This window comes from Aquarana catesbeiana, linkage group LG06, assembly GCF_042186555.1.
Source record: "Aquarana catesbeiana isolate 2022-GZ linkage group LG06, ASM4218655v1, whole genome shotgun sequence".
Taxonomy (NCBI): Eukaryota; Metazoa; Chordata; class Amphibia; order Anura; family Ranidae; genus Aquarana; species Aquarana catesbeiana.
In genome coordinates this window covers 55812474-55838191 of record NC_133329.1, presented here as the reverse complement: position 1 = coordinate 55838191, position 25718 = coordinate 55812474, and the positions used below count along the sequence as shown (strand labels likewise).

The window sequence follows — 25718 nt, the reverse complement described above, 5'->3', positions numbered from 1 at the left end:
TTGAATCGCATTATTTCTATTATTACATTGTAATATAAAATGAAATCATTCAACTCACCATAATGCAGAATCAGTGGGACCACTGAGCGTGTCACCTGCTACGTCGCCTGCCACCAGATGCCATCAAGTTCCCCCAGCAGAGTCTGTCCTTACATCAGGTGCCCCCAGCAGAGTCTGTCCTTACATCAGGTGCCCCCAGCAGAGTCTGTCCTTGCATCAGGTGCCCCAGCAGAGTGCCTCCTTCCATCAGGCATTCCCAGTACAGTACCTCTTACGTCAGGTGTCCCTGCAGATGGAGTGTTGGCTACAGTCTAGCTACATCTCCTCAAGAGTGGTGACAAGGGGAGAGAGGTGTGTGGGTGGAGGCATGGTGACTTGGGGTGTTACAGGCTGACTTGGGGAAGGGTGGAGACAGGGTGGTGATTTGGGGGTGCAGGCATAATGGTGACCTGGGGGGTGCAGGCATGGTGGTGACTAGGCTGGAGGGGGTGCAGGCATGGTGTTGACTAGGCCGGAGGGGGTGCAGGCATGGGGGGAGGGGGATGCAGGCATGGTGTTGTCATGGGGGGAGGCGGGTATAGGTATGGTGGTGATATGGGGGAGGGGGTCAGGGCTGAACTGGGACAAAAATGTGGCCCTGGACTTCATCCAGACTGGCCCAGGGCACAACACATCAGGGTAAGGTACATCAGGCCACATCAGGGCACAAGGCACATCAGGATACAAGGCAAATCAGTGCACAGCATATCAGGGTACAGCACACCAGGCCACACCAGGGTACAGGGCACAGCACATCAGGGTACCGAGCCCAGCACATCAGCGTATAGGGCACATCAGGGCACAACACATCAGGGTACAGAGCCCAGCACATCAGCGTATAGGGCACAGCACATCAGGACACAGCACATCAGGGCACACGACATTGAGGCACAGGACATCGGGGCACATCAGGGCACGGGGCACTGGGCCACAAGGCACATCAGGTCATGGGGCACATCAGGGCATAGGAGATCGGGGCACAGCACATCAGGGCACGGAGCACATAGCATATCAGGGCACATCAGGGCACATAGCACATCAGGGCATATAGCACATCAGGGCACATAAGGGCATATAGCACATCAGGGCACATCAGGGCACATCAGGGCATATAGCACATCAGGGCACATCAGTTGCATATAGCACATCAGGGCACATAGCACATCAGGGCATATAGCACATCAGGGCACATTGCACATCAGGGCACATGGCGCATTATGGGGCACATCAGGGCACATAGCACATCAGGACACGGGGCACATCAGGGCACATTGCACATCAGGGCACGGGGCACATCAGGGCACGGAGCACATCAGGGCACGGAGCACATCAGGACACATTATGGAAATACCAGGGCACAAGGCACATCAGGGCACATTATGGAGAAATCAGGGCACATGGCACATTATGGGGCACATCAGGGCACATTATGGCACGTCAGGGCACATGGCACATTATGGGGCACATTATGGGGCACATAGCATGTCAGGGCATATAGCACATCAGGGCACAGGGTACGTCAGGGCACATAGCACATCAGGGCACATAGCACGTCAGGGCACGGGGCACGTCAGGGCACATAGCACGTCAGGGCACATAGCACGTCAGGGCACGGGGCACGTCAGGGCACATAGCACTTCAGGGCACATAGCATGTCAGGGCACATAGCATGTCAGGGCACATAGCACATCAGGGCTCATAGCACGTCAGGGCACATGGCACGTCAGGGCACATGGCACTATATGGCACATAAACATAAGGGCACATAGCACATCAGGGCACAGGGCACGTCAGGGCACATGGCACATTATGGGGCACATCAGTGCACATACCACATCAGGGCACATAGCATGTCAGGGCACATGGCACATTATGGGGAACATCAGGGCACATAGCACATCAGGGCACGGGGCACGTCAGGGCACATGGCACATTATGGGGCACATCAGGGCACATAGCACATCAGGGCACATAGAACATCAGGGCACATAGCACATCAGGGCACGGGGCATGTCAGGGCACATGGCACAATATGGGGCACATTAGGGCACATTATGGGGCACATAGCACATCAGGGCATGGGGCACGTCAGGGCACATAGCACATCAGGGCACATGGAACATTATGGGGCTCATCGGGGCACATAGCACATGGCACATTAGGGCATGGGGCACCTCAGGGGGCACATTACCAACTAGCCAGTATGCAGAGTAGCGCAGGAAGCGTGTCTGTAGTAAGTTCTCTCTCTGTCACAGTGACTCACGAGCGGCTGCTCCCCGGCGGCCCCCCTCTCTTCTCGTCAAAGATGAGACACTGTCACACACGGGGCAGAGCGGAGGGAGGATTTCCTTGTGTTCAGTGGAGAGGGGGGAGGGGTCACCAATCCCTGTAGCCAATAGGCTTCAGTGTACAATAGAATTTTCTATTTGTACACTGAAGAGAGAAGCCGATTGTCTGCCCCTCTCCCCTGCACTGAACACAAGGGGAAACAACTCATTGACTCACTCGTGGGGCGACAGTGGCCATTTTTGTGGAGCCGTTGCCGTTTTTTTACAAAAACACTCACGATTTTCTCGGGACAATCCCAAAAATTCGGGAAAACACCCGGGACAAGATTAAATCAGGACGAGGGTCTCAAAATCGGGATTGTCCTGGAAAAATCGGGACTGTTGGCAACTATGCAAACCTTGCTAGAGGGCATAAATTGGGACAAAATCTTAGGAGCAAAGAATACGGAGGAGAGATAGGTTTGCTTTAAGAGCATATTAAATAAGAGTATTAGCCAATGCATCCTATTGGGTAATAAATTTAAAAGAGTGAACAAAAGTCCTGGATGGCTTAACTCCAATGTAAAAATGCACATAAAAGCAAAGGAGAAGGCCTTCAAAAAATACAAGGTTGAGGGATCATCATCAGCATTCAGACTTTATAAGGAATTCAACAAGAAATGTAAGGGTGCAATAAGGATGGCTAAGATATAACATGAAAGACACATAGCGGAGGAGAGCAAAAAAATCCCAAGAAATTCTTTAAGTATGTAAACAGTAAAAAAGGGAGGACAGACCATATTGGCCCCATAAAGAATGAGGAAGGACATCTGGCAACAAAGGATGGGGAGATGGCGAAGGTATTGAATTTATTCTTCTCCTTAGTCTTCACGAGGGAATCGGGGGGGCTTCAGTAACCAAAAGTGCAGTGTTTATCTTCATGATACATCACAGGAAGCACCTCCATGGTTAACAGAGGACAGAATTAAAATAAGCCTTGATAAACTTAACATTAATAAATCACCGGGACCAGATGGCTTGCACCCGAGGGTACTTAGGGAACTCAGTCAAGTAATTGCCAGACCATTGTTCCTAATTTTTACTGACAGTCTACTGACTGGAATGTTACCAGCTGATTGGAGAAAAGCCAATGTAGCACCAATATTTAAAAAGGGTCCAAAATACATTCCTGGGAATTACAGACCAGTTAGCCTAACATCAGTAGTATGTAAACTCTTTAAGGGGATGATAAGGGACTATATACAAGATTTTAGTAATGAGAATGGTATCATTAGCAGTAATCAGCATGGATTCATGAAGAATCGTTCTTGCCAAACGAATCTACTAACCATCTATGAGGAGGTGAGTTGCATTCTAGATAAAGGAAGGCCTGTAGATGTGGTGTATCTGGATTTTGCAAAGCCATTTGACACAGTTCCCAATAAACGTTTACTGTACAAAATAAGGTCAGTTGGCATGGAGCATAGGGTGAGTACATGGATTGAAAACTGGCTACAAGGGCGAGTTCAGAGGGTGGTGATAAATGGGGAATGCTCGGAATGGTCAGGGGTGGGTAGTGGGGTCCCCCAGGGTTCTGTGCTGGGACCAATCCTATTTAATTTATTCATAAACGACCTGGAGGATGGGGTAAATAGCTCAATCTCTGTATTTGTGGACAATACTAAGCTAATCAGGGCAATAACTTCTCCACAGGATGTGGAAACCTTGCAAGAAGATCTGAACAAATTAATGGGGAGGGCAACTACATGGCAAATGAGGTTCAATGTAGAAAAATGTAAAATAATGCATTTGGGTGGCAAAAATATAAATGTAATCTATACACTGGGGGGAGAACCTCTGGGGAATCGAGGATGGAAAAGGACCTGGGGGTCCTAGTAGATGATAGGCTCAGCAATGGCATGCAATGCCAAGCTGCTGCTAACAACGCAAACAGAATAATGGCATGCATTAAAAAGGGGATCAACTCCAGAGATAAAACGATAATTCTCCCGCTCTACAAGACTCTGGTCCGGCCGCACCTGGAGTATGCTGTCCAGTTCTGGGCACCAGTCCTCAGGAAGGATGTACTGGAAATGGAGCGAGTACAAAGAAGGGCAACAAAGCTAATAAAGGGTCTGGAGGATATTAGTTATGAGGAAAGGTTGTGAGCACTGAACTTATTCTCTCTGGAGAAGAGACGCTTGAGATGGGATATGATTTAAATATACAAATACTGTACTGGTGACCCCACAACAGGGATAAAACTTTTTCGCAGAAGGTAGTTTAACAAGATTCGTGGCCACTCATTAAAATTAGAAGAAAAGAAGTTTAACCTTAAACTATGTAGAGGGTTCTTTACTGTAAGAGCGGCAAGGATGTGGAATTCCCTTCCACAGGCGATGGTCTCAGCCGGGAGCATCGATAGTTTCAAGAAACTATTAAATAAACACCTGAACGACCACAACATACAGGGATATACAATGTAATACTGACATATAATCACACACATAGGTTGGACTTGTGTCTTTTTTCAACCTCACCTACTATGTAACTATGTAACATGCTGAATCAGGCAGCAGGTGACGGTGGTAAATGACACGTGGCATCTGGCAGCAGGTGATAGTGGCAAATGGCATCTGGCAGCAGGTGAAAGTGATAAGCGACATGTTGCTCTGAGTCCTATGCTGATAATTAATACAGGGCTCTTTACAGAGGGAATGATCACTTTTGTTCTTCTTCCTGCTTTGCAGGGAAATGAAAAATCAATCTGCAGTAAAAAGCAGCACACACAGGAAACATAGTTATTTCCCACTGACACTGACTCTTTCTTTACACCGGGGGGCACAGTTTGCCATCTTCGCCCTGTGCAACGAAAGACCTTGTCCTGGCACTGCCCTGAGCATTTTGATTGGACAGATTTGGCTCCCATTGGGTTCGGCATCTGAACTTCTTTGAAGTTTGCCAAACTCTGTTCTCTAAACCCGGAGCAGCTGAGCTCAGTGATAATATAGAATAGGGACAGACACTGAGAATCCCCCTAATATACACATGTATTAGTATGAAGCTGGTGAGAAAAGGAAAAACGGCGCCGTGTGTCTCACCCGGTGATGTAGAGACGGTTGCTACGAATTCTCAGGGCTGTGATTTCTCCATCCAGTTGGTTTCCAGACTGTGAAAATCGCTTTCCACCCGTACCGCCATATTCACCGGAGTACGAGAAGCTGCGCTGCTGAGCTGAGGAATAAAGGAGGCAAAACAGTTGTGACATCACTATTCTCTGTATATAATATATTACACATTAGTGATATCACCACTCCCCAGATATAAGATATACTATAGAAGAGTGACATCACTATTTTCTATATATAATATATTATACAGGAGTGACATCACCACTCTCCAGATATAAGATATACTATAGAAGAGTGACATCACTATTTTCTATATATAATATATTATACAGGAGTGACATCACCACCCTCCAGATATAAGAAGAGTGACATGAGATGTGAATATATCAGATGAGAGAAGAGGATCTCTTACCTGCAGCGATGGCGCACACACTGACAAGGATCCACAGCAACATTCTGTTATAAAACAAAATTTACATTATTATATAATACATATACAGCAGAGCATTGCCCCTCAAATACTGCACATCACTATCCCTAAAAAGTATTGCCCCTCAAATACTGCACAACACTGTCCCCAGTACTGCAGAGCATCGCACCTCCAATACTGCGTAGAATTGCCCTCAGTAGTGCAGAGCATTGTAGCTTCAATACTGCACAACACTATCTCTAATACTGCGTAGCACCGCCCCCAGTTCTGCAGGGCATCGCACCTCAAACACCGCACAGCACCCCCCCCAGTCCTGCAGAGCATCGCACCTCAAACACCGCACAGCACCGCCCCCAGTCCTGCAGAGCATCGCACCTCAAACACCGCACAGCACCCCCCCCAGTCCTGCAGAGCATCGCACCTCAAACACCGCACAGCACCGCCCCCAGTATGAAGAAGAAGAAAAAGACTGAGGTAATGCCAGGGGTTTTTTGGTACGACTTCTTGAAGTTTAACACTTGGGGGCAAAAGTGCTTCTTTGCAAGCGGATCCCACAAGATTCATCACTGTAATTATGGGCTTTTAAAGTGAAGTTGTTGTTTTATTCATCTGAAACACTGAAAGCTCATTATACAGTTTTAATTATCGCTACACCATTTATTACATCAATTACTGTGCAATCCTTGTATGTTGTGTTAGCTGCTTTTACATTAATCTTTCCTATTTTTATGATTCCAGCGCAAGAAAATTGTGTTCTTTCTATTCTGGGTCTATGCTAAGGAGCTAATGAGCGGAGCAAGTTGTTTGGGGGGCAAAACCAATTTCCTTCAATGATATGTTCATCCCTACTGAGCATTACACCCATCCATAATTATCAGTGGACTGTCCCTTTAAATCATCTTGTACAATGTTCATTTATCAGATCACTGCAGAATATTACTGCTCATGCAGATTATCTCATGCTCCATACAATACATTATACCCTGTAACGCCCTTTTGTACAAGCTCCGCCCCCTGCGTCATGAGATGAGTCCAATCAAATTTTATAATGCCCTCATGTTGTAAATCACTGCGCAAATTGTTGGCGCTATATAAATCTGGTATATTAATAAAAATAATAATAATGTGCTATTGGAGACATCATGGGGTCTGTCCCATATACAGAAATATTTGTTAAACTATACAGACCACCAAATCAGGAAGAAAAAATAGATTTATGTCTCCTAAACTTCAGTGAGTCTCCTGACTCCTCTCAGCACCCCCTTTCCCTGAACAGTTTACTGACTGAATGCAATCACAAATGTCCAAAATCAGCCAAATAGAGAAACAAAAAGTTTAAACTGTATATTTAAAGGCTTGAGCTGTAGATATAATTTTTATTTTATTTTTTTCATATATGTAAAATGGGGGCAAAATTGAATGTTATTATGAGGTTATTTACTCTCCATGTCAAATGTTATTCATTTGTTAACAATAGAGTTTTAGGGGAACTTATCACATTATGGCCACTACATGGAGCTGATGATCATAGTAAATAAGTATTTAAAGCCGAACTGCAGTCTGCTCACATAATTTGTAAAAATCTTTGCCATTCTGAAGCTTCCCCCCAACCACTTTGCATATTATTTTATATATACTGTGATTCTGTACTTGCCAAATATGCTGCAGAAATCTCCCTCCACTGAGTCTGACTGCAACCATTTTAACTTGGGTCAGCTGAAGCTGCTGCCTGTTCACTTCCTGTATTTACACAGAGGCACACCTCCAGCTCTGAAGCTCTCATTGGTCCTCTTATGACTCATCCCCCCTCCATTCTTTGAAAACTCTCTCTCTCTCTCTCTCTCTCTCTCTCTCTCTCTCTCTCTAGAGAGCTGTGCATGATGTCCTAAGCCTAGGCTAATGACCAGACAAGAAACAGGAAGTATATAAGAGATTTACTGGCAGGAAAAAATGTTTTACTATCTAAGTCGGCCTCATCAGGAAAAGGACGAAGGCATTCAGGTATTAAAAATTAAAACCAATGACTTGTATAGAGCCTTAGGTGTATAAACAGAAAACAAAAAAATTGAAATTAATTAACATATCACAATACACAGAGAAAAAAAATCAATTTTAACACGATATAGCATTGTAAGTGCATGATTCACGTTGGTATGAAATAATAAAATTAAAAAAACCATAGAGGCCCTGTATAACTCAATCCCACATGCTAGAGGGGTTGGAGTTGTACGGGACTTTCTCTGTGAACGTGACCTTGACTCTTGGAAATATAACGAATTTGTTATTGAGTTGTTGGAATTTATCCTAACACACAACGTTTTTGTATTTCAAGGTTCCCACTACCTCCAGGTGCAGGGTGTTGCTGTGTGGGCCAAGTGTGCCCCCTCTTATGCAAGCCTGTACCAGGGGGGTGGGAACGTGACTTGTTTTCAGATGAGTCAAGGTCGGTGGATATTGGTCAAATTATTTCATGGCATCGTTACATCGACAATGTATTCATGGTATGGGCAGGATCAAAAGAAAACTTGCAAAAATTCTTGGAAAGTCTACAAGTGAATACATACAGTGGGGAGGGAAAGTATTCAGACCCCCTTACATTTTTCACTCTTTGTTATATTGCAGCCATTTGCTAAAATCATTTAAGTTCATTTTTTTCCTTATTAATGTACACACAGCACCCCATATTGACAGAAAAACACAGAATTGTTGACATTTTTGCAGATTTATTAAAAAAGAAAAACTGAAATATCACATGGTCCTAAGTATTCAGACCCTTTGCTCAGTATTTAGTAGAAGCCCCTTTTGATCTAATACAGCCATGAGTCTTTTTGGAAAAGATGCAACAAGATTTTCACACCTGGATTTGGGGATCCTCTGCCATTCCTCCTTGCAGATCCTCTCCAGTTCTGTCAGGTTGGATGGTAAACGTTGGTGGACAGCCATTTTTAGGTCTCTCCAGAGATGTTCAATTGGGTTTAAGTCAGGGCTCTGGCTGGGCCATTCAAGAACAGTCACGGAGTTGTTGTGAAGCCACTCCTTCATTATTTTAGCTGTGTGCTTAGGGTCATTGTCTTGTTGGAAGGTAAACCTTCGGCCCAGTCTGAGGTCCTGAGCACTCTGGAGAAGGTTTTCATCCAGGATATCCCTGTACTTGGCCGCATTCATCTTTCCCTCAATTGCAACCAGTCGTCCTGTCCCTGCAGCTGAAAAACACCCCCATAGCATTATGCTGCCACCACCATGCTTCACTGTTGGGACTGTATTGGACAGGTGATGAGCAGTGCCTGGTTTTCTCCACACATACCGCTTAGAATTAAGGCCAAAAAGTTCTATCTTGGTCTCATCAGACCAGAGAATCTTATTTCTCACCATCTTGGAGTCCTTCGGGTGTTTTTTAGCAAACTCCATGCGAGCTATCATGTGTCTTGCACTGAGGAGAGGCTTCCCGTCAGGCCACTCTGCAATAATGCCCCCGATTGGTGGAGGCCTGCAGTGGTGGTTGACTTTTTACAACTTTCTCCCATCTCCTGACTGCATCTCTGGAGCTCAGCCACAGTGATCTTTGGGTTCTTCTTTACCTCTCTCACCAAGGCTCTTCTCCCCCGATATCTCAGTTTGGCTGGACGGCCAGCTCTAGGAAGGGTTCTGGTCATCCCAAACATCTTCTATTCAAGAATTATGGAGGCCACTGTGCTCTTAGGAACCTTAAGTGCAGCAGACATTTTTTTGTAACCTTGGCCAGATCTGTGCCTTGCCACAATTCTGTCTCTGAGCTCTTCAGGCAGTTCCTTTGACCTCATGATTCTCATTTGCTCTGACATGCACTGTGAGCTGTAAGGTCTTATATAGACAGGTGTGTGGCTTTCCTAATCAAGTCCAATCAGTATAATCAAACACAGCTGGACTCAAATGAAGGTGTAGAACCATCTCAAGGATGATCAGAAGAAATGGACAGCACCTGAGTTAAATATATGAGTGTCACAGCAAAGGGTCTGAATACTTAGGACCATGTGATATTTCAGTTTTTCTTTGATAATAAATCTGCAAAAATGTCATCAATTCTGTGTTTTTCTGTCAATATGGGGTGCTTTGTGTATATTAATGAGGAAAAAAATGAACTTAACCACTTAAGGACCGCCTCGCGCCGATGTACGTCGGCAAGGCGGCACGGGCAGGCAAAATCACGTACATGTACGTGATTTGCCTCCCGCGGGTGGGGGGTCCGATCGGACCCCCCCCGGTGCCCGAGGCGGTCCCGTTTTGTTCCCTGGCGATCGGAGACGAGGGGGAGGCCATCCGTTCGTGGCCCCCCCCTCGCGATCGCCGCCGGCCAATGGAAACACTCCTTTATGCTAAACAGCAGCAAAGGAAGTGATGTCATCTCTCCTCGGCTCGGTAGTTTCCGTTCCGGCCCGAGGAGAGAAGACAGGTATGTGAGTGCACCAACACTACACACACAGTAGAACATGCCAGGCATACAAAACACCCCGATCCCCCCCCCGATCGCCCCCCGATCCCCCCCCAATCACCCCCCCCCCTGTCACAAACTGACACCAGCAGTTTTTTTTTTTTTGTTTTTTTCTGATTACTGCTAGGTGTCAGTTTGTGACAGTTACTGTGTTAGCACAGTTACTGTTACCCCCCTGTAGGTCTAGGGTACCCCCCTAACCCCCCCTAATAAAGTTTTAACCCCTTGATGACCCCCCGTCACCAGTGTCGCTAAGCGATCATTTTTCTGATCGCTGTATTAGTGTCGCTGGTGACGCTAGTTAGTGAGGTAAATATTTAGGTTCGCCGTCAGTGTTTTATAGCGACAGGGACCCCCATATACTACCTAATAAATGTTTTAACCCCTTGATTGCCCCCTAGTTAACCCTTTCACCACTGATCACTGTATAACCGTTACGGTTGACGCTGGTTAGTTTGTTTATTTTTTATAGTGTCAGGGCACCCGCCGTTTATTACCGAATAAAGGTTTAGCCCCCTAATCGCCCGGCGGTGATATGCGTCGCCCCAGGCAGCGTCAGATTAGCGCCAGTACCGCTAACACCCACGCACGCAGCATGCGCCTCCCTTAGTGGTATAGTATCTGATCGGATCAATATCTGATCCGATCAGATCTATACTAGCGTCCCCAGCAGTTTAGGGTTCCCAAAAACGCAGTGTTAGCGGGATCAGCCCAGATACCCGCTAGCACCTGCGTTTTGCGCCTCCGCCCAGCCCACCCAAGTGCAGTATCGATCGATCACTGTCACTTACAAAACACTAAACGTATAACTGCAGCGTTCGCAGAGTCAGGCCTGATCCCTGCGATTGCTAACAGTTTTTTTGGTAGCATTTTGGTGAACTGGCAAGCACCAGCCCCAGGCAGCGTCAGGTTAGCGCCAGTACCGCTAACACCCACGCACGCACCGTACACCTCCCTTAGTGGTATAGTATCTGATCGGATCAATATCTGATCCGATCAGATCTATACTAGCGTCCCCAGCAGTTTAGGGTTCCCAAAAACGCAGTGTTAGCGGGATCAGCCCAGATACCCGCTAGCACCTGCGTTTTGCGCCTCCGCCCAGCCCACCCAAGTGCAGTATCGATCGATCACTGTCACTTACAAAACTCTAAACGCATAACTGCAGCGTTCGCAGAGTCAGGCCTGATCCCGGCGATCGCTAACAGTTTTTTTGGTAGCGTTTTGGGGAACTAGCAAGCACCAGCGGCGTAGTACACCCCGGTCGTAGTCAAACCAGCACTGCAGTAACACTTGGTGACGTGGCGAGTCCCATAAGTGCAGTTCAAGCTGGTGAGGTGGCAAGCACAAGTAGTGTCCCGCTGACACCAAAAAGACAAACACAGGCCCGTCGTGCCCATAATGCCCTTCCTGCTGCATTCGCCAATCCTAATTGGGAACCCACCGCTTCTGCAGCGCCCGTACTTCCCCCATTCACATCCCCAACCAAATGCAGTCGGCTGCATGAGAGGCATTTTCTTTATGTCCTCCCGAGTACCCCTACCCAATGAACCCCCCCAAAAAAGATGTTGTGTCTGCAGCAAGCGCGGATATAGGCGTGACACCCGCTATTATTGTCCCTCCTGTCCTGACAATCCTGGTCTTTGCATTGGTGAATGTTCTGAATGCTACCATTCACTAGTTGAGTATTAGCGTAGGGTACAGCATTCCACAGACTAGGCACACTTTCACAGGGTCTCCCAAGATGCCATCGCATTTTGAGAGACCTGAACCTGGAACCGGTTACAGTTATAAAAGTTAGTTACAAAAAAAGTGTAAAAAAAAAAAAAATATATAAAATAAAAAAAAATAGTTGTCGTTTTATTGTTCTCTCTCTCTCTATTCTCTCTCTCTATTGTTCTGCTCTTTTTTACTGTATTCTATTCTGCAATGTTTTATTGTTATTGTTATTATGTTTTATCATGTTTGTTTTTCAGGTTTGTAATTATTTATACTTTACTGTTTACTGTGCTTTATTGTTAACCATTGTTAACCATTTTTTTGTCTTCAGGTACGCCATTCACGACTTTGAGTGGTTATACCAGAATGATGCCTGCAGGTTTAGGTATCATCTTGGTATCATTCTTTTCAGTCAGCGGTCGGCTTTCATGTAAAAGCAATCCTAGCGGCTAATTAGCCTCTAGACTGCTTTTACAAGCCGTGGGAGGGAATGCCCCCCCCCCACCGTCTTCCGTGTTTTTCTCTGGCTCTCCTGTCTCAACAGGGAACCTGAGAATGCAGCCGGTGATTCAGCCAGCTGACCATAGAGCTGATCAGAGACCAGAGTGGCTCCAAACATCTCTATGGCCTAAGAAACCGGAAGCTACGAGCATTTCATGACTTAGATTTCGCCGGATGTAAACAGCGCCATTGGGAAATTGGGGAAGCATTTTATCACACCGATCTTGGTGTGGTCAGATGCTTTGAGGGCAGAGGAGAGATCTAGGGTCTAATAGACCCCAATTTTTTCAAAAAAGAGTACCTGTCACTACCTATTGCTATCATAGGGGATATTTACATTCCTCCGAGATAACAATAAAAATGATTAAAAAAAAAAAATATGAAAGGAACAGTTTAAAAGTAAGATTAAAAAAGCAAAAAAATAATAAAGAAAAAAAAAAAAAAAAAAAGCACCCCTGTCGCCCCCTGCTCTCGCGCTAAGGCGAACGCAAGCGGCGGTCTGTCGTCAAATGTAAACAGCAATTGCACCATGCATGTGAGGTATCACCGCGAAGGCCAGATCGAGTGCAGTAATTTTTCCAGTAGACCTCCTCTGTAAATCTAAAGTGGTAACCTGTAAAGGCTTTTAAAGGCTTTTAAACATGTATTTATTTTGTTGCCACTGCACGTTTGTGCGCAATTTTAAAGCATGTCATGTTTGGTATCCATGTACTCGGCCTAAGATCATCTTTTTTATTTCATCAAACATTTGGGCAATATAGTGTGTTTTAGTGCATTAAAATTTAAAAAAGTGTGTTTTTTCCCCAAAAAATGCGTTTGAAAAATCACTGCGCAAATACTGTGTGAAAAAAAAAAATGAAACACCCACCATTTTAATCTGTAGGGCATTTGCTTTAAAAAAATATATAATGTTTGGGGGTTCAAAGTAATTTTTTTGCAAAAAAAAAATAACTTTTTCATGTAAACAATAAGTGTCAGAAAGGGCTTTGTCTTCAAGTGGTTAGAAGAGTGGGTGATGTGTGACATAAGCTTCTAAATGTTGTGCATAAAATGCCAGGACAGTTCAAAACCCCCCCAAATGACCCCATTTTGGAAAGTAGACACCCCAAGCTATTTGCTGAGAGGCATGTCGAGTCCATGGAATATTTTATATTGCGACACAAGTTGCGGGAAAGAGACAAATTTTTTTTTTTTTTTTTGCACAAAGTTGTCACTAAATGATATATTACTCAAACATGCCATGGAAATATGTGAAATTACACCCCAAAATACATTCTGCTGCTTCTCCTGAGTACGGGGATACCACATGTGTGAGACTTTTTGGGAGCCTAGCTGCGTACGGGACCCCGAAAACCAAGCACCGCCTTCAGGCTTTCTAAGGGCGTGAATTTTTGATTTCACTCTTCACTGCCTATCACAGTTTCGGAGGCCATGGAATGCCCAGGTGGCACAAAACCCCCCCAAATGACCCCATTTTGGAAAGTAGCCACCTGGGCATTCCATGGCCTCCCGCAACTTGTGTCAAAATATAAAATATTCCATGGACTCAATATGCCTCTCAGCAAATAGCTTGGGGTGTCTACTTTCCAAAATGGGGTCATTTTGGGGGGTTTTGTGCCACCTGGGCATTCCATGGCCTCCGAAACTGTGATAGGCAGTGAAGAGTGAAATCAAAAATTTACACCCTTAGAAATCCTGAAGGCGGTGATTGGTTTTCGGGGCCCCGTACGCGGCTAGGCTCCCAAAAAGTCCCACACATGTGGTATTCCCATACTCAGGAGAAGCAGCTGAATGTATTTTGGGGTGCAATTCCACATAGGCCCATGGCCTGTGTGAGCAATATATCATTTAGTGACAACTTTTTGTAAATATTTTTTTTTTTTTTTGTCATTTTTCAATCATTTGGGACAAAAAAAATAAATATTCAATGGGTTCAACATGCCTCTCAGCAATTTCCTTGGGGTGTCTACTTTCCAAAATGGGGTCATTTGGGGGGGTTTTGTACTGCCCTGCCATTTTAGCACCTCAAGAAGCTGTGTAAATTACAGAAAATGTACCCTAGTTTGTAGACGCTATAACTTTTGCGCAAACCAATAAATATACGCTTATTGACATTTTTTTTACCAAAGACATGTGGCCGAATACATTTTGGCCTAAATGTATGACTAAAATTTAGTTTATTGGATTTTTTTTATAACAAAAAGTAGAAAATATCATTTTTTTTCAAAATTTTCGTTTTTTTTCCGTTTATAGCGCAAAAAATAAAAACCGCAGAGGTGATCAAATACCATCAAAAGGAAGCTCTATTTGTGGGAAGAAAAGGACGCAAATTTCGTTTGGGTACAGCATTGCATGACCGCGCAATTAGCAGTTAAAGCGACGCAGTGCCAAATTGGAAAAAGACCTCTGGTCCTTAGGCAGCATAATGGTCCGGGGCTCAAGTGGTTAAATGGTTTTAGCAAATGGCTGCAATATAACAAAGAGTGAAAAATTTAAGGGGGTCTGAATACTTTCCATCTCCACTGTATAATTTAAAATTCACATACACATTTGACAAATCAAGAATAACCTTTCTGGATGTGGAAATCTTTACAGACAATACAGGGATGATTTGTTCTACCCTGTTTAGAAAACCATCGGCGGGAAATAGTTTGCTACTATACAGTCAATTCTTAAACGTAACTGTACACATGATGCAGATTTTCAAAGGGAAGCCAATGCTTTACACGATCGCCTTTTGATTACGGGTTATAGCAGCACATGCCTAAGGAAAGCGTGCAATCGAGTGAAAAATCTTAATAGACATAGGCTGCTGTACAAACCTAGGCAAGACAAATCCTCTACATCAACGCAAATCTTTACGAAATATAACCGACAACATGCTAAGATACGCAAAATTTATAACAAATACTGGTATCTATTGACCGCTGATCAAAAAGTCTGTAAATTTATTAAACCTCATCCAGAAATAACCTATAGGAGATCCCGTTCACTTACAGACACTCTGGTTACTAGCCACTACAGCAGTACAAATATGGTTAAAAATAAGTCCCCCGGGACTTACCCATGCGGCAAATGTAATTTTTGCCGATTTATCACTGCAGGAAGGAGCATTGAGCTCCCCAATGGAAATCTATGGACTCCAAAACACAGAACCAACCATCAGTCGGTTGGCTCTGTGTATTTAATGCAATGCCATTGTGGATCCTTTTACGTGGGTAAAACGAAGCGCCCACTGTTTTGTAGAATCAGGGACCATGTATCCCTGATTTCGAAACATAAAATGGAGACATCCATAAGCCGCCATGTGGAATTGTATCATAACTTCAATCTCAAGTCAATTGGCTTTTTCAGCCTTGAACATCTACCTCAACATGAACGTGGAGGGGACAGCTGGAGACCAGGTGGATCTACATGCTACAGGCCATCCGCTCTCCAGGTTTGAACGAGGGGATTAGTTACAAGCCTTTTCTGTGAATTGTGTCCCCCCCTTTTTTTTTTCTTGGGAGCAGCCATATTTGCATCTTGAGCCCTCCTGAGCACAGTTTCTCTGTCATTCATGGTTTTTCTTTTCCTTTATGCCATCTTTTTGGGTCCTCTGGTGATCCTGTGTGCGTGTGCCCTGGCATTGGCCTAGCTGCTACATACTAGATGGTGTTGTTGACCACTCACCCGCCGGGTAGCAAATGGAAATATAAATTATAAAATGATACATGTGATACAATTTTGTATAGATTTTGATCACTTGTCTACTTTGAGTATTGATAAATGGAAAGTATATGCATGGCCTTGTTGGGTTTGGATGTTATTTTGAGGGGTTGGTGGGTGGGTTTTGGGTTTTTGTTTTTTCTGTCACATCGTTCCTCTGGCTGGGGCCTGTCCTGTCCCTGTCTTTTGACTCCCGTACAGACGCCCAAGGGTGTGCATTGGGAGTAGTAATGCACCCGTATGGGTGACACTGTCCCGATGCATGCTCGCCCCGAGGTGCATTTTCTTTCACGACGTCCCAGCTGTATATTACATCTGCAGGACAGCTTTCCTGTCCTGAACTGTCTGCAGGGTCTGTCTTTCACCCTGCTAGACGGAAACCGGATGCGGTCATCGTTTCCGGTTTCCGGATGTCAGTCCGTGCTGCATGCACCTCCTCCTTTGATTCAGCGGGGCGTCAGTGCGGCGTGACTTCACACGCCCGCTTTGGCGCCACGGGGGGGATATTTTAACCTCAGATTGCGCAGATGCATGTTGACACAGCCCAGGAGCTCATGGTACTTGACGGCGGGGTTTTTGTAAGGTAATTTTTTCATTTTGTCTCTGTGACTGCCTGTGTTCCCACTTGGAAATCTGAGGGATTCCATATTGATCCTGATACACTCTTTATGTTGCAGAGATCGCCTCCAGCCTTCTTTCCTTTTTGGCAATTTGGCTTTGTGCCTCTCTGCCACCCCCATGCATTTTCTCATTTTTTGTGCCTATTGAGGACGGGATTAGCTTAATTATTATAAATTAAAAGTCCGCCCTTAGGACTTGGAGGGTTGCAGCCTGCCCCTATTTAGTTCCCAGTTGGGACTAATAAGGTATATATGAAAAAGTGGGGAAAATGGCGCTACCCTATTAGGATCTAAGGTTAAATACCCAATTCCAATACAGAAATAAATAAACATAAACAGTGCTGATCCCAGTGTAGTTAACACTTATAAGTATGCGTGACGGTAATCATAAACGTGCACTAGTTCCCATACAGTGACATATGATACATATATCTAAACTGTGACAGTGTGCCCCTAAGGGCAAGCAACAATGATGTGCAGTATTAAAGTGTATGTTCAATGTGTGCTTTCATTCCAGAGGGCTGTGTGCCCCTTAAACCAAGCACCAGCATTAATGTGTATTCAAAATTGGACTCAGTATATGCATACACCCATTAACTGCTGTTTTATAGTGAAATGATCATAGTGACATCTACTAAACTAACCGATATCCAAACATGTATATATGTATATATAAAAAATAAAAAATAAATAAATAATAAAGAATGAAAAATGAAAAATAATATAAGTTATACTATAAATTCATGTGACATATATACCACAGTCTATAGAGGTATATCAGGACCGAGTGTACATAAAGCTAGATGCTGCACTGCTTACCTGTTTGACCTAAGTGAAACCCAAATCTCCCCCTACGGGAAGTTTGACACTATAGGGACTGGTCTGGGGTCCAGGCGGTGGAGGCATGTGACTCCCCTTCTCCCCCCCTCCCGGCGGTGCTCACTCCGGGACCCATCAAGGTACGGGGCAAGGGTTCCAGGTTGTGGGGGTTGGGTTGTTTTTGTTTTTTTTGTTTTTTTTTTATTTCATACCAACATGAATCATTCACTTACAATGCTATATCGTGTTAAAATCGAATTTTTTTCTCTGTGTATTGTGATATGTTACTTAATTTCAATTTTTTGTTTTCTGTTTATACACCTCTATACAAGTCATTGGTTTTAATTTTTAATACATGAAAGCGTTCGTCCTTTTCCTGATGAAGCTGACTTGGCGAAACATGTCTCAATTTAAGGACGCAGGAACTCTGTATTTGCAACTCCAGTTTTTTTATTAGGTCAGGGTTTAGATAGGTGTGCATACCCAAGACCATGACTGTAACTGTGGTTGCATATTTTATTGTGTCTTAAATGTGTATATTTTTTCTTTGAATAAATGATTTATACTTTTATTAAATAGTTTTTCTGTGTATACATGAAGTACCTTTAACCACTTCCGGACCACCACACGCCGATGTACGTCCAAACTTTGAAGGGGGATATCATTGTTATGGCAGCAGCTAGCTGCCATAACCTCGGTATCCCCGTTTTCGTGCGGCGGCCAGCTTTCTGATAAAAGTGGTCCCTGCGGTGGATTCGCAGCAAGATCGCTTTTATCAGTGGCGGGAGAGGGACCCCCCCTCCCGCCGCGATCCGGTGCCCTCTGCCGCTTACCGGAGCCGTCGGTAGCAGCGGAGGCGATCGCGTCCTACTCCGTGCTGTGCCTGGAGACGAGTGAGGCTAAGATGGCGCCCACTCGTCTCCATGACACTGCTGGGCGGAAGCAACGTCAAAACGTCACTTTCGCCCACGCCTCTTAAAGGCATATTTTTTTCAATGTCATTTTTTTAAATGATTTTTTTTATTGTTGTTGTTGTATTTTAGTGTAAATATGAGATCTGAGGTCTTTTTGACCCCAGATCTCATATTTAAGAGGACCTGTCATGCTTTTTTCTATTACAAGGGATGTTTACATTCCTTGTAATAGGAATAAAAGTGACACATTTTTTTAAAAAAAAACAGTGTAAAAATAAATACAATAATGTAAAATAAATAATAAATATTAAAAAAAAAATTTTTTAAACCCCCCTGTCCCGACGAGCTCGCGCTCAGAAGCGAACGCATATGCAAGTAGCTCCCGCATATGAAAACGGTGGTCAAACCACACATGTGAGGTATCGCTGCAACCGGTAGAGCGAGGGCAATAATTCTAGCCCTAGACCTCCTCTGTAATGCAAAACATGCAACCTGTAGTATTTTTTAACCACTTGCTGACTGCCTAACGCAGATATACGTCTGCAGAATGGCATGAGCAGGCGAAATCACGTACCTGGTACGTGATTGCCTTCCCGCGGGCGGGGGGTCCGATTGGACCCCCCCGGTGCCAGAGGCGGTCGGCTTTGGTCTGGGAGCATTCAGAGATGAGGGGGAGGCCATCCATTCGTGGCCCCCCCTCGCGATCGCTCCCAGCCAATGAGAATCCTCCCCTGCCTGTGTGTAGTACACACAGGCAGGGGATGTGATGTCATCTCTCCTCGGCTTGGCAGTTTCCGTTCCGGTGCCGAGGAGAGAAGACATCTGAGTAAGTGCACAAACACACACACAGTAGAACATGCCAGGCACACTTTACACCCCCGATCCCCCCCGATCGCCCCCCGATCACCCCCCAATCACCCCTCTCCCCCTGTCACACTGACACCAAGCAGTTTTTTTTTTTTTTCTGATTACTGCATGGTGTCAGTTTGTGACAGTTAGAAGTGGTAGTACAGTTAGTATTAGCCCCCTTTAGGTCTAGGGTACCCCCCTAACCCCCCCTAATTAAGTTTTAACTCCTTGATCACCTCCGTCACCAGTGTCGCTAAGCGATCATTTTTCTGATCGCTGTATTAGTGTCACTGGTGACGCTAGTTAGGGACGTAAATATTTAGGTTCGCCGTCAGCGTTTTATAGCGACAGGGACCCCCATATACTACCTAATAAAGATTTTAACCCCTTGATTGCCCCCTAGTTAACCCTTTCACCACTGATCACCGTATAACGGTTACGATTGACGCTGGTTAGTTCGTTTATTTTTTATAGTGTCAGGGCACCCGCCGTTTATTACCGAATAAAGGTTTAGCCCCCTGATCGCCCGGCGGTGATATGCGTCGACCCAGGCAGCGTCAGATTAGCGCCAGTACCGCTAACACCCACGCATGCAGCATACGCCTCCCTTAGTGGTATAGTATCTGAACGGATCAATATCTGATCCGATCAGATCTATACTAGCGTCCCCAGCAGTTTAGGGTTCCCAAAAACGCAGTGTTAGCGGGATCAGCCCAGATACCTGCTAGCACCTGCGTTTTGCCCCTCCGCCTGGCCCAGCCCAGCCCACCCAAGTGCAGTATCGATCGATCAATGTCACTTACAAAACACTAAACACATAACTGCAGCGTTTGCAGAGTCAGGCCTGATCTCTGCGATCGCTAACAGTTTTTTTGGTAGTGTTTTGGTGAACTGGCAAGCACCAGCAGCCTAGTACACCCCGGTCGTAGTCAAACCAGCACTGCAGTAAGACTTGGTGACGTGGCGAGTCCCATAAGTGCAGTTCAAGCTGGTGAGGTGGCAAGCACAAGTAGTGTCCTGCTGCCACCAAGAAGAAGACAAACACAGGCCCGTCATGCCCATAATGCCCTTCCTGCTGCATTCGCCAATCCTAATTGGGAACCCACCACTTCTGCAGCGCCCGTACTTCCGCCATTCACATCCCCAACCAAATGCAGTCGGCTGCATGAGAGGCATTTTCTTTGTGTCCTCCCGAGTACCCCTACCCAACGAACCCCCCCAAAAAAGATGTTGTGTCTGCAGCAAGCGCGGATATAGGCGTGACACCCGCTATTATTGTCCCTCCTGTCCTGACAATCCTGGTCTTTGCATTGGTGAATGATTTGAATGCTACCATACACTAGTTGAGTATTAGCGTAGGGTACAGCATTCCACAGACTAGGCACCACTTCACAGGGTCTCCCAAGATGCCATCGCATTTTGAGAGACCTGAACCTGGAACCGGTTACAGTTATAAAAGTTAGTTACAAAAAAAAGTGTAAAAAAAAAAAAAAAAAAACACAAACAAAAATATAAAATAAAAAAATAGTTGTCGTTTTATTGTTCTCTCTCTCTCTATTCTCTCTCTCTATAGTTCTGCTCTTTTTTACTGTATTCTATTCTGCAATGTTTTATTGTTATTATGTTTTATCATGTTTACTCATCAGGTATGCAATTTTTTATACTTTACCATTTACTGTGCTTTATTGTTAACCATTTTTTTGTCTTCAGGTACGCAATTCACGACTTTGAGTGGTTATACCAGAATGATGCCTGCAGGTTTAGGTATCATCTTGGTATCATTATTTTCAGCCAGCGGTCGGCTTTCATGTAAAAGCAATCCTAGCAGCTAATTAGCCTCTAGACTGCTTTTACAAGCAGTGGGAGGGAATGTCCCCCCCCACCGTCTTCCGTGTTTTTCTCTGGCTCTCCTGTCTCAACAGGGAACCTGAGAATGCAGCCGGTGATTCAGCCAGCTGACCATAGAGCTGATCAGAGACCAGAGTGGCTCCAAACATCTCTATGGCCTAAGAAACCGGAAGCTACGAGCATTTTATGACTTAGATTTCGCCGGATGTAAACAGCGCCATTGGGAAATTGGGAAAGCATTTTATCACACCGATCTTGGTGTGGTCAGATGCTTTGAGGGCAGAGGAGAAATCTAGGGTCTAATAGACCCCAATTTTTTCAAAAAAGAGTACCTGTCACTACCTATTGCTATGATAGGGGATATTTACATTCCCTGAGATAACAATAAAAATGATTTTTTAAAAAAATGAAAGGAACAGTTTAAAAATAAGATAAAAAAGCAAAAAAAAAATAAAAAAAAAAAAAAGCACCCCTGTCCCCCCTGCTCTCGCGCTAAGGCGAACGCAAGCGTCGGTCTGGCGTCAAATGAAAACAGCAATTGCACCATGCATGTGAGGTATTACCGCGAAGGTAAGATCAAGGGCAGTAATTTTAGCAGTAGACCTCCTCTGTAAATCTAAAGTGGTAACCTGTAAAGGCTTTTAAAGGCTTTTAAAAATGTATTAATTTTGTTGCCACTGCACGTTTGTGCGCAATTTTAAAGCATGTCATGTTTGGTATCCATGTACTCGGCCTAAGATCATCTTTTTTATTTCATCAAACATTTGGGCAATATAGTGTGTTTTAGTGCATTAAAATTTAAAAAAGTGTGTTTTTTCCCCAAAAAATGCATTTGAAAAATCGCTGCGCAAATACTGTGTGAAAAAAAAATGAAACACCCACCATTTTAATCTGTAGGGCATTTGCTTTAAAAAAATATATAATGTTTGGGGGTTCAAAGTAATTTTCTTGCAAAAAAAAATAATTTTTTCATGTAATCAAAAAGTGTCAGAAAGGGCTTTGTCTTCAAGTGGTTAGAAGAGTGGGTGATGTGTGACATAAGCTTCTAAATGTTGTGCATAAAATGCCAGGACAGTTCAAACCCCCCCCAAATGACCCCATTTTGGAAAGTAGACACCCCAAGCTATTTGCTGCTGAGAGGCATATCGAGTCCATGGAATATTTTATATTGTGACACAAGTTGCGGGAAAGAGACAAATTTTTTTTTTTTTTGCACAAAGTTGTCACTAAATGATATATTGCTCAAACCTGCCATGGGAATATGTGAAATTACACCCCAAAATACATTCTGTTGCTTCTCCTGAGTATGGGGATACCACATGTGTGGGACTTTTTGGGAGCCTAGCCGCGCACGGGACCCCGAAAACCAAGCACCGCCTTCAGGCTTTCCTTTCTAAGGGCGTAAATTTTTGATTTCACTCTTCACTGCCTATCACAGTTTCGGAGGCCATGGAATGCCCAGGTGGCAAAAAAAACCCCCAAATGACCCCATTTTGGAAAGTAGACACCCCAAGCTATTTGCTGAGAGGTATAGTGAGTATGTTGCAGACCTCACTTTTTGTCACAAAGTTTTGAAAATTGAAAAAAGAAGAAAAAATTTTTTTTCTTGTCTTTCTTCATTTTCAAAAACAAATGAGAGCTGCAAAATACTCACCATGCCTCTCAGCAAATAGCTTGGGGTGTCTACTTTCCAAAATGGGGTCATTGGGGTGGGGGGGTTGTGCCACCTGGGCATTCCATGGCCTCCGAAACTGTGATAGGCAGTGAAGAGTGAAATCAAAAATTTACACCCTTAGAAATCCTGAAGGCGGTGATTGGTTTTCGGGGCCCCGTACGCGGCTAGGCTCCTAAAAAGTCAAACACATGTGGTATCCCCATACTCAGGAGAAGCAGCTAAATGTATTTTGGGGTGCAATTCCACATATGCCCATGGCCTGTGTGAGCAATATATCATTTAGTGACAACTTTTTGTAATTTTTTTTGTCATTATTTAATCACTTGGGACAAAAAAATGAATATTCAATGGGCTCAACATGCCTCTCAGCAATTTCCTTGGGGTATCTACTTTCCAAAATAGGGTCATTTGTGGGGGTTTTGTACTGCCCTGCCATTTTAGCACCTCAAGAAACGACATAGGCAGTCATAAATTAAAGGCTGTGTAAATTCCAGAAAATGTACCCTAGTTTGTAGGCGCTATAATTTTTGCGCAAACCAATAAATATACACTTATTGACATTTTTTTTACCAAAGACATGTGGCCGAATACATTTTGGCCTAAATGTATGACTAAAATTGAGTTTATTGGATTTTTTTTAGAACAAAAAAGTAGAAAATATCATTTTTTTTCAAAATTTTTGGTCTTTTTCTGTGTATAGCGCAAAAAATAAAAACGGCAGAGGTGATCAAATACCATCAAAAGAAAGCTCTATTTGTGGGAAGAAAAGGACACAAATTTCGTTTGGGTACAGCATTGCATGACCGCGCAATTAGCAGTTAAAGCGATGCAGTGCCAAATTGTAAAAAGTGCTCTGGTCAGGAAGGGGGTAAATCCTTCCGGGGCTGAAGTGGTTAAACGTCGCCTATGGAGATTTTTGAGGGTAAAAGTTTGACGCCATTCTATGAGTGGGTGCAATTTTGAAGCGTGACATGTTGGTTATCAATTTACTTGGCGTCACATTATATTTCACAATATAAAAAAAATTGGGCTAACTTTACTGTTGTCTTTTTTTTTTCTCAAAAAAGTGAATTTTTTCCAAAAAAAGTGCGCTTATAAGACCGCTGCGCAAATACGGTGCAAAAAAAAGTATTGCAACGACCGCCATTTTATTCTCTAGGGTGTTAGAAAAAAAACATATATAATGTTTGGGGGTTCTAAGTAATTTTCTAGCAAAAAAAACCCGTTTTAAACATGTAAACACCTAAAATCCAAAACGAGGCTGCTCCTTAAGTGGTTAAAGTCCCATTCAAAATAAATTTTCTCTTTACCACTATAATCTGCTAGTTAGTTTAAGTTCTGTATTCTCAGACCGTGACAGACTGTAACAGTTTTTGCAAGGCACACATATAAGAAAATATAGCTTACAGCAGCATCTTTGCTCTGTACCTTTCTATATAAAGCTTATGTGGTGTAGAGCAGTCTGGGACATTGTCCTGTGTAAAGGGGAACACCAAAGGCATGACTAGGAGTCATGGAAGCAGATGGCATGGTTACTTTATTTGCTATGTCAGCCATGTTTAAGGGGTTGGGCATTAGTGTATTAATGATATGAAATGATATGAAATGATATGAAATGTACACCCCTCTATTGACCACCCCCTTGTTCCCTATTATGATTGGCTAATAATAACGTATATAAGTGGTATACCCGCCCAGAATGAAATCAGATAGCTTTGAACATTTAGACTTTGCAGTCATCTCTTTTGTGTTCACCAAGAAGCTATCTCCTCAGTACTGAGAGGGTCTTGTGGGTGTGGTAATTGCTGTGAATATACCCAGCTGGTCTTGTCAGGTATATAGAAATACCGTTTGATTCCACTTCACTTTACATTGTAGCAAAGTGTCATTTCTTCAGTGTTGTCACATGAAAAGATAGAAGAAAATATTTACAGAAATGTGAGGGGTGTACTTACTTTTGTGAGATGCTGTATGTTAAGTCTATGAATGGTAAGTAATGTCAGTGTAATATTTTCAGGCATTTATTAGCTCTCACGGAGATCACAGGACACCTCCTGACAACCTTTAATGTGCTTTTCTCTCCAGAAGGATGACGCCATGTTTATTCAGGCACCCTTCAGGGTCACCATCTACTTCTTGGGCTGAGATGCCAGCTTAGAGATGACACAGTCATGTACATCCTGGTGCCTGTGCAGTTCCTGGCTGTGTTCACAAATGTCTTGGGACAGATCAGCCCCTTCTACGAATTCTTGTGAGTCTTCCAAGTCTTCCTTGTGACTTGCTACAAAGTTACAATGTTTGCTTTTTTTGAAAAACGATACTGTTGCTGTCTATTGTGACCTCTCAGGAATTTCTTCATGCAGACTTATAAAGTTACCAAAAGCTGTATAATATGGAAGTAAACCATATAAGAGAGGCGATGTACCCTAAAGACCCTCTACTTTCTCTTGTCCAGCATTACATTAACCCCTCCAGTCCAGGTTTGAAGAGGTATATTGGATCTGAAAACACATTTATTCTCTCTCCTATCTTTAGGTAGAAACTCTGCCACATCGAACCAGCCACAAGATTCGGAGAAGACATTCGCCCCCCAGGCAGCCCCGGCTATCTTTAGAGCCATTTCTTTAGAAAATAATATTTTTGCTAAAATCTTTAGGTGACTCTCTGTGTGCTGCACTCATTGGACTGTGGAGACCCCTCCTGGCCACATCCTGTATTGCAGGTAATCATACG

The 25718-nt window shown here is 44.0% G+C and overlaps 1 protein-coding gene across 3 annotated transcripts in view; it reads right to left on the bottom strand.

The window, feature by feature from the left end:
* Positions 1 to 25119, bottom strand: part of LOC141147572 (zymogen granule membrane protein 16-like) — a 39079-nt gene extending 13960 nt beyond the window's left edge. The window contains exons 1-3 of one of the 3 annotated variants that reach the window (XM_073634799.1): positions 24941 to 25119; positions 5850 to 5893; positions 5408 to 5540 (exon numbers count right to left, since the gene is read on the bottom strand). In XM_073634799.1, coding sequence (XP_073490900.1) covers positions 5408 to 5540; positions 5850 to 5892 — 176 coding nt within the window. In that variant the 5' untranslated portion in view covers position 5893; positions 24941 to 25119. Of the gene's footprint in view, positions 1 to 5407; positions 5541 to 5849; positions 5894 to 6036; positions 6242 to 24940 lie in introns of those variants that run through there. The other 2 variants (XM_073634798.1, XM_073634797.1) reach the window with 2 other exon arrangements.
* Between the last annotated feature and the right edge of the window lie 599 nt (positions 25120 to 25718).